The 9393-nt window shown below is 53.8% G+C and overlaps 1 protein-coding gene across 1 annotated transcript in view; it reads right to left on the bottom strand.

Moving 5' to 3' along the window:
- Positions 1–258: 258 nt before the first annotated feature.
- The window catches only part of LOC130704873 (neuron navigator 1-like), an 81327-nt gene continuing 72192 nt past the window's right edge, over positions 259–9393 (bottom strand). The window contains 7 exon segments of the mRNA XM_057529226.1: positions 259–336; positions 4381–4728; positions 4894–4991; positions 5285–5453; positions 5583–5772; positions 5874–6070; positions 9221–9342. Coding sequence (XP_057385209.1) covers positions 259–336; positions 4381–4728; positions 4894–4991; positions 5285–5453; positions 5583–5772; positions 5874–6070; positions 9221–9342 — 1202 coding nt within the window.

Here is a 9393-nt window from a genome sequence, read left to right as displayed (position 1 = left end):
AAAGCACATGGGAATTCTCTGGGATTTAGAAGGTATTGTGGTTCTGTGCATAGTGTAAGCCTTCAATTTCGGCTTGTTGAATCGAATTGAATTCAGCAAGGAAGAGAAGATTAGGAGATGAGAGACATTATCTGGTGATGGAATTCAAGCCCAAATGTTCCTGTAGTCACAGTTATTCTACTTATGCTCTGGGAGGGATTGGCAGGGAGCCCGTTCCAGAACCTCACAGACACTCACGTGTGGATTTGCACAGTGGGCTTACCCAGTGGGCACGAGGGGCTTCTGTTTGGCCCCTAGGCTACTCCTGGAGACCTGGAGTGGGATGCGCTCAGCCTCCTGAGGGCAGTGGGGCGGGTTCTCAGGGCGTGGAGCCATGCTCTTCAATTCTACTCAGTAATTCGATCAGGAAACGTCTTAAGCACTGACTACAAGCCAGGCTCAGGGCTCGCCCTGGGAGGTGTAGGCGGGGTGAGGTGGGATGGTGGGATGGTGGGTGGCGCAGGGATGAATAACAGAGGTCTCTGCCTCCCAGAACCTTCCAGGCGAATGGGGGAGACAGACTCCTACACAAGTAACACAATTTGAAACAGTGTAACATCAGTGCTGGAAGAGAGGTACAGAAAAGACAGGCCACAAGAAGAGAGAGAGGTTAATGCTGTCTCAGGAAAGGGAGCAGGTTTCCTGCAAGATGGGTAGGAATTGGGCAGCTGGGACTTCATTCAGTCATTTGGTAAATATTAATTATGCATCAGCTCTATTCTAGGGATTGTGCGGGCACCAGTAAGTGAGAGGGAAAGGTGTTCCAGATGGAGGGAACAGCATGAGAGGAGGGAAGAGCATAGGAAAAGACAAGAGCCTGTTTGGAAAAGCCTGGGCTGTGACTTTGAGGCCGTCGCTGCATCCCCCCAGGACCTGCTGGACCAGGAAGCAGCCAACTGCCTTCCTTGCTTCTTCCTGTCTCTGTGCCAGGATCCTTTCTATATCAGAGGGAAAGAATTTCAGGCTATTCCCCAGAGAGGGCAGTATCCTTGGCGTCCTGAGGTTCAGGTTGCTGGGTAACGTCCACTTCCTCCACTCCCTGGGCTGGAAGCGCCCCCAGAGCTCTTTGGGCAGCTGAGAGCCACGTTCTGTGGCTGCTGCCCGGCACTGGGTCAAAGCACCTTGATGTGCAGCCAGCTGTAGTTTCTGCAGCTGTGTCCCTACCACCCAGGGTGAAGAAGAAAAGGCCAACTTGCGGAAAGCCCCTGGGAGAGGCCAGAAACATTCCCCTGGAGCTGAAAGCAATCCAGATGATTGGCCGAGGAAGTGCAGCTGGCCTCCCGCTTCCACCTGCGTTCTTGAAACATTTACTACTAATTAGTTTCTGAATTACACAACAATGCACTTCCTAATTACACAGGGGAAGCACTAGCAGCTATAAAGGGGTCGTTATCTATTTCACAAGTGATTCTAATAGATGCTCTCCCAGAAATGAGAAGGACGAAGGGGTGGGGTGGGGGGGGGAGGAGGAAGGAGAGAGAGAGGGAGATTTTGGATCGATTGAGACAGAAGGAAAGCCTGGCTGGCAGGTCCTCCTGGTCTCAGAGGCTGGTGTCATCTGGAGGACATCAGCTGTTTGGGGACCGCAGCAACCCTTCCAGGAGACATGCAGCCGTCTCTGGCCTCAGAAGGAAAGCTTCCTCGGGAACCCTGCCAACTGTACAAACACCAACCAACACGGAAATGTAAATAATAACATGCAGACATGATGCAAACATAATTATAGCCGAACATTATGAGGAGAGAGACTCACTGGGGACTGGCCATGTTTTCCTGTCTGTAAGTCCCATTTTGCATTGTGGTGATTAAAGCAGACTAATTTTTTTCTCTCTCTTTTCTATTTTGTTTTTACTGCCACATAGAATTTTGTGTGTGTGTGTGTATTTATAGTAGATTGGATAGCACAATAAAACAAGTAAGTGGCTTTCATATCATGTTGGAATATCGGATTACCAATGTTTATTAGGCTCATCAAACTTATTGAGCTCCTACTGTGTGCAGGGAGGTATGCTGGCCAATGGGCTACATGAATAAGGTAGGATCCCTCCTGTGGGTAAGTCTCTATAGTCTGAGGAGAGAGACGTGTGTAAAAACAAGTGGCTTCAGCATGCGGTGGAGACAGGCACAGGGAACCATGAGGGCACTAGCTGCATCTTGGAGTTCAGGCAAGTCTGTGGAACAGAAGAGAGTGTGAACAAGGACTTTCCTCCGCTCTTTCCTAGATCATGAGGGCTGGAGCCCTTCCCAACTCTCAGCACCTGATTTACAGGTCGAAGGCCAGGTATGAAGGTTGTAGGCTATGGGTGGTTCTCCTGAGGGGTGAGTTGTATCTGCCACGGTCCATCGGGGGACAGAAACCATAACGTTTATTTGAACAGAAAGAATGAAACGCAGCAAATTGTTATCTAGGTAAAAAGTTATAACTAGTAATTGAATGGATAAAAAGAGTCCTTAAAGGTACCGTGGAGGTAACAGCTGTGGGAAGCTACTGCGTCGGGCTGAGTGAACAAAGGGAAGAGGTTGGAATTATTAAAACACAGAAATTTAGAGAGACCCCATCAAGCTGAAACTCAGACCTCTGAGAAGCTGGTGTCTCTGGAAGGGGAGGCTGTACCACAAGGGGGCAGGTTTTACAATTGTAGGAATAATTGCGGAGCGGGTTCACCTGCACAGCTGGCGCCCCCTGTTGGCAGAGCTGAATATAGAGCCAGTGGACAGAGATTCAGAAGGTGGGGAGGGTGATCCCATAAGCTGGAGGTTCGTTCATTCAGCCTCGATTTTTGAGTACCCGCAAAATATCAGGCATTTTGTGGCTTGGACCAGCCTTGCAGCTGTGGAGGTGGTGAGGAAAGTTTATAGGATCTGCTGTTGGGTTAGGTATGGGGTATGACTGGGAGGGAAGAGTCGAGAATGATTACAATATTTTTGGCTGGAGCCGTTGAAGGATGGAGCTGACGGTAACTGTGGGTTTTTTAAAATATTTACGCCATCGATGATTATAAAGTTATGAAAAGATTCCATTTGAATTCACTGAGTAAATTAATCTGAAGAATGCAGTCTTAATAACCTGAGATGTATAAACCATTTTGAATAATCCAGGATATTTGCATGTTTCCTGTTCACTACTCTTATGAAATTATTATTTTCCCAGACAGGCCCTGGGAGTGGAAGTGGCCTTGTACACTCTGGGGCTTTACTTTCTCACAAAAAATCTTCTAGAGTTTTTTTGTTTTTGCCTTTTTGACTCCTGCTACCTACCCATAGGTACCCCCCACTCCCCCCTCCACCCCCCCATTGCTAGCTACTGAGGATTTGTCTGTCCTCACCTTTACCTGCTCAGAATTCTTCAGGGTTTCCTTCTCAATGTCTCCTCTTTTCCTTCTCAGTCTCCTTCTCTGGCTCCTTTAATGAGGTCAACCCCCAGATCCCCATCCTTTCTCCAGCCCAACTACCTCTGACTTGGTCTTGAGTTTCCAACTGCCTTCTGGGGATCTCCACAAGGTTGTCCTGAAGACACCTGAGGTTCTCCATGTTGCCAAATGAACTCATTCTTCTCCCTTTATACCTAATTTGCACCCCCCCTCCCAAATCCTTGATGTCACTTAATGTCATCACCTAGCCATTCTGGCTCCAAGCTCAGTCATCTTTGACGCCTGCCTCTCACTCATCCTCATAGCTGATCCATCACTGATTCCTGTCAGTTCTCTTTTCACTCCCTCCTTGTTTCCCCCTTTCCTTCCCACTGCTTGAATTCAGGCTATTCCCTTGTCTCGCCTGGCCTGTCCCGGTACAGAGGTCTCTAATTAATTCTTCTCCTTTCAAGCTCTTGCCTCTCTGTCCCCTGCATCGGGAATTGCTTCCTAAAGCAACAGTGCATCACTCTGGCTCCTTCTCAAAGCTCTCAGTGGTGTCCTGTTGCCAGCAGAATGATAGTCAAACTCTTAGCACGGTGTCCAAGAGCCTCCTTGGATGGGTCCCAAGCCATCTTTCCAGACTCCACCCCAGTGTCATCACTGTGTTTTAATCATGCAGGATGGCTCGATATTAACTACAATCACCAAGCATGCTACCTTTGCTGGGGCTCTTTCTTCCACCTGTGCTTTCATTTTGTCCCTCCCCGGCCTACAAATGCCCCACCCACCCTGCCCACTTCCTTCCACCCCCCAGGAAGGTGAAGAAGAGGACAGTTTCTTTACTTTTTTCCAACATGCCCAAACTCAAATTATAGCCCATTCAGTTCAAGCCTCCCAGCCAGGCAGAGAGAGAAGTCTGGGGCCGTGGACCAGAGACGAAGGGTCCGCAGGACCCTGAACTTGAGCCCCTGAAGGCCCATCTGCCCACCCCAGGCACAATTTCAGTCCAGTCCAGAAGATGGTTTTCCACGCTGTCTCTCACCGTCTCTGGAGAAGAAGGTGCTTCCCTGCAATCTGTGATCGGCAAGCCCTTGAATGAATTAATCAGCAAATTCCCTGTATTTAGCCAAGTGACTGCAAGGAAAACCACTGCAGACTGAAGGGGTGTCTTCTGGGCTGTCTCTGGCCTCTTACTCTCACTGAGTTCCTGGCGCCCCAGGGTCCTCAGTACAGTACAGTCCAAGAACACCTGGAAAACAGCGTCATCCAGCAGCTTCCAGTCAACTTTCCCGCTGACCTTGCTGCACCCCAGGAAGAACTCCTGCTGCTTCAAGTCCTGTGAGGCCAAGGTAGACGCACATGAGCCCAGGGCAGACGGCTCCAAGAAGGGGAGAACGTAAAAGGCCTTGGGAGCTGAGTACTGTGGGTTCGGGGGTCCTTGGAGCCCAGACTTCCTTGGGTAGAAATGACAGTGCCACCCCCCCCCCCCGAAGTTCCTTACCCCTTTGATGATGTGCTGTGGGGGCATCCTCACCACCACCCGAAGAGTCACTTCCTCCTTTGGACCAGAGGTGCTGATACCATCCATGGGAGACAGGTCTGGAAGTGAGAAAGAGGACTGTTGGTTTGGCGGCATCCACAGGTTTTCCTACATCTTCCTGCCACTAGCCTTTCCAAATACGTTTTCATCTAACCCAAAAGTGAAACTGGAGACCAAGCCTGAACAGTGATTAAGGTCTTAGGACCACAACAACCCTCGGTGTCTCAGGACACCAGCATCGGCTTGGCGGCAGCACTGGTACACCCCTGACCCAAAGAAGCCGCACCAGAGCGAGCGGGGGCGAACCCTTTCCTTCTCTCCACCCGCCCAGGGCCTTCTCCCCAACAGGTACCTGTATCTGCGAGGCTCGGGCTGAAGGGATGGGTGAGCGCCAGGCCCAGGGAGCGGCGAGGGGAAGGCAGAGACGAAGATCCCGGGGCCTGCCCTGGAGCGGAGCTCGCCGAGGGCCCCGGGGCCACCTTCAGCCGGTCGTTCTCAGCTTTCAGCAGGTCCACCTCCAACTGCGGCAAGAACGCGGGGGTCTGGAGCCTCGGCCGCCAGGTCCCGCGGCCCCGCCCCGTCCAGGAGCCCCGCCCCGCCCCCTCCCTGCAGCCCCGCCCCGCGGCCCCGCGGCCCCGCCTGGGACTGACCTGCATGTTGTGCATGGTCTCCCGCAGCTGGTCCAGCTGGTGGGCCGAGTTGAGGGCTTCCAGGCGGATGTCCGTGAGCTTCATCTCCTTCTCCCACAGCTCGGAGCGCAGCTCGGACACCTCCTTCTCGGGCTCCTCCTCCTCGCTGCCCTGGAACAGGCGGGCGTGGGGGCCCGGGGGAGCGGGGCCCCTGGAAGGAGGCAGGGAGCGGCGGGCGTTAGACGCTGAGCCCGCGGGTGGCGGTAACCGGTCCCACTGCCCGGGGAGGGGGCTGCAGTGGGGGGCACTCACTCGGGGGCGTCGGTGCCGGCGGAGGACGAGGCGGAGGACTTGATGGAGGGCGAGGCAGTCTCCGTAGCCTGGTGCTGCAGTTTGGGGGACGAGGGGGCCGAGGAGTCGGGCGTGGCGATCTCCTCGATGTCAGAGTAGGAGGAAGCGGACTTGGGCCCCTTCTTTATGCTGAAGGCTTTGTTGAAGGAACTTCGGAGCTAGAACAAAGCAGATCCGGGGAGAGAGCAGTCAGGGCTCCGCGCTGGAGACGGTGAGGGCGGAGGGGCTTCTGGGACAGAGGCCAGAAGCAGGGATGTGTCGGTAAGCAGGCCTCCCCCAAAGGCTTCACTGGTTTCATGGAATATGGACGGGAGACTCGCCTAGGAATTCGGGCTGAGAGAGTGGGACTTGCTGCTGTGCTATGGGAACTTTCTGGGTCTTCCCTCCCCCGTGAGGGAGCCGCACCCGTGAAGGGACGGAGGGGAGGCCCCGGGACACAAGGCGTGCCTCTCGGCGACCCCATCCCACCTTCTCCCGCAGACCAGCAACTGCTCCGTCTGCAGCCTGGCTCACCTGGGCCTCAGGACCCACCTCTGAGCAGGGCTCATCGGATCAGAATCTACCCACCAGAAACTTACACTACGATTCTGTGGAATCAACAGAAGGGAGTGGAACCAAGCTTCTTTTAGTGCCTCCTGTGCTCCGCACATTACAGGATGGTGAAAACAACCAGATACAAGTGCCTTCGACTATTTCCACTCAAATGTCCCAGAATAAGGGACACCTCCCAGCATTTCCTCCAGGTACGCAGGGGATTATAATCTGACCGTAACTGGCTTGGTCTTGGGTGTTGATGAGCTGGCTGTTAGGCATGAGGGAGGGAGACCAGGGTTCTGTCCCACACCCGTCACATGCATCCATTTAGCATGCGCACACACACGGGGAGACGGAGAGGCAGCCAGACACAGAGAGTAAAGGAGGGGTCAAAGCAAACCAGATCGCTGGGACAGGAAGAGAAGAGAGTGCAAATCTGAGGGCACTCTTTCCATGTGTGTCTCCTGGAGCCTGGGAAAGCTGCAGGTGGTGGCTGGCGCTGCGGGCGGGGCGTGTCAGGGTCTCTACCAGGCGGGACATAGGAAGACCCATCTGGTGATGGGGATGTGAGGGAGGGAGTGTGTGTGCGGGGGACATGCCATCACGTGGCTCAGAGTGTCAGGAAGCACCCTTCTCTGCAGAGATGGAGACCTGGGACTAGGACTCGGGCGTCCTGATTTTCAACCCGATGAAGACTTCTCTAGCCCCTGCCTCCCGGGAAGCCGTGTGTGTGTGTGTGTGTGTGTGTATGTGTGTACCAGTGTGTATGAATGTGTTTATGTGTGTGTTGTGTGTGCGTGTACGTGTGTGTGCACATGCAGGAACAGGTCCTGTGACACCCGTCTGCCGGGAGCACCCGCCCTCTAAGATCACCGAGATCCTAAGTGGGAACAGTGCTCTTTGTGGTTCCGTGTCCCCAAAGCAGAACTGCTGGGCAGTGCACTGTGTGGTGTGATGTGGTGAGGGAGTCCGTGGTCAAATGAGTTCCGGAAACAGTGGATCCAGCAAAATGAACCGGGACTCTGTCCTGAGATATGTGCGTGTAGAAGGCAGCGTTCCTCAGATCCGAGCATCTTGAAGGGCTGGTGTGGAACTCACCTGGGGCGATGCTGCACTAAGACTCAAGTCTCAGTAATCCCCTGCATTCAGGTCCTTCCTCCCTGTGCCCCTCGGTCAGGCTCTGGGGGAGGGACCTGCTCCCTGCCCGCCGCCCCTTCTGACCAGGGTCTGCAGGAAGCTCTGCATACCTCTCTCTGCCCATCACGATCCCACCTCCGTAGCTTTAGTCCCCTGGGGCCTGCCTTCCGGAATGGGTCTCTCGTCTGTGAGCTCCCTGAGCCTCACTCACTGAATTAAGCATTTGACACTGCTGGATTGTTATCAGTTTTATATGGACAGTATTTTTGTGTCCCTGGCAATTCTGCAGACTCCTTGAGCTCACAGACTCCGTGTTTCCTGTCCTCACAACACCCAGCACAATGTTGGGATAGGGTTTGAGTGGACCTTAACGTGTCTGGTTTGTCATGGATATTGTGGGTTCACTTTCTGTTTGTCTTAGACTTTTATACCCTAATCCCCGAAAGGTCTTTGGAAACCCCATGGCTGCTCAGAGGGCTTCAGGCTTTAGAGTAACCTGAGGTCCAGCGCTCACCTCTCTCTGGTTCATCTCACTCCAGAGCTAAATCTTGAGGCTACCCCCAAACTGAACTGGCCTCTGGCAATCTCTTCCATTTGGGGCTTCTAGGGTTTGATGGATCAAAAGATCAGGGCGCTCGCTTTCCAGACAGGGGGAGCGTGGTCTGACTGCTTTTATAACAGGTGGACTTTGGACCGGGGTCAGGGCGGGCAGGAGGAGGCAGAGCCCTCCCGCTCGGCGCCCGGGCAGACCTCTCCTCTGTCCTCGTGGGGCGGCCATGGATGGACATGCAGGGGAGGGCGTTAGGGGCTTGGCGGAGGTGGTCACAGTTAGTCTCGTGAGTGGCCGTCTCTGTTTAGGAGGAGGGGGTTGCTCTGGAGATGGGAAGGGTACAGCAAAGGCAAAGAGAAAACGGAGAGGAGTGAGTGTCTTACCTCGTAGACCTGGAAAAAAATAGGGATTTGAAGTCAGCATTTTGAAGGGGAAAAAAAAAAAAAGAAGCAACACTTAATCACTCATTTCACACGGTGGCCCCTGTCTGGACTACACAAAGGTCTGTGGGGGGCTCATCACACGGGGACAGCGGGTGGCACATGCCCTCGTGGGGCCCCCCTCCTCCACACGGGCAGCAGAGGGGCTGGCGGTGTTTTCCATCTGCCTCGATAGTGTCAGAAAGGGCATCCCAAGTCAGTTTTGGGTTATCTGGGAAACAAACAAACAACCAAAACAACGCTCTCTGGACCGGTCAGGTAATACAAAGGTTCCTTTTGAGGTAATCTGGAAAGTTCCACAAATACCTCTCCAAAAAGTTGAAGAAATGACCTCCAGGAGCATCTAGAATGAGTGGCTTTGTTCATAAAATCTTCTCTCCACAGTATGGGAGTGGGTGGAGACAGATGGGGCGTTCCCTTCTGAATGTCTCCTTCTGTTGCCCATCAGATGTGTGCAGGGCTGGAGGGGATGGCTGGCGGGGGGGGGGAAGTGGGCGGGTAGCTGCGGCAGACCTTGCTCTGGGCAGACGCCACCAGGGGCTCCTACCAGATGGGACTCATCGTGGTGAGTTCCGGAAGGCTGGCTCTCGTGCTGAGGTGGTGTGGTCCCCCAGCAGCCCATGCAGCTCCCCCAAACCTTCACCTACCCAGCTCTTCTTCTTCTTCTTTTTGGCATCGGCCTCCTTGCTGCTGCCGATGCTGGAGTGACTGGTAATGCTGTTGAGGCTCGAGATGCTGTCCGAGGAGTTCTGCCTCTTGATCCGGAGTCCTAGGGGCCAAGCACAGGGGGCGATCACAGACACGGTGGGTTTAAAGGAGA

The sequence above is a fragment of the Balaenoptera acutorostrata genome, chromosome 1 (assembly GCF_949987535.1).
Source record: "Balaenoptera acutorostrata chromosome 1, mBalAcu1.1, whole genome shotgun sequence".
Lineage (NCBI taxonomy): Eukaryota > Metazoa > Chordata > Mammalia > Artiodactyla > Balaenopteridae > Balaenoptera > Balaenoptera acutorostrata.
Note: the sequence above shows the minus strand (reverse complement) of the source record. Positions and strands in the feature narration are given on the sequence as shown.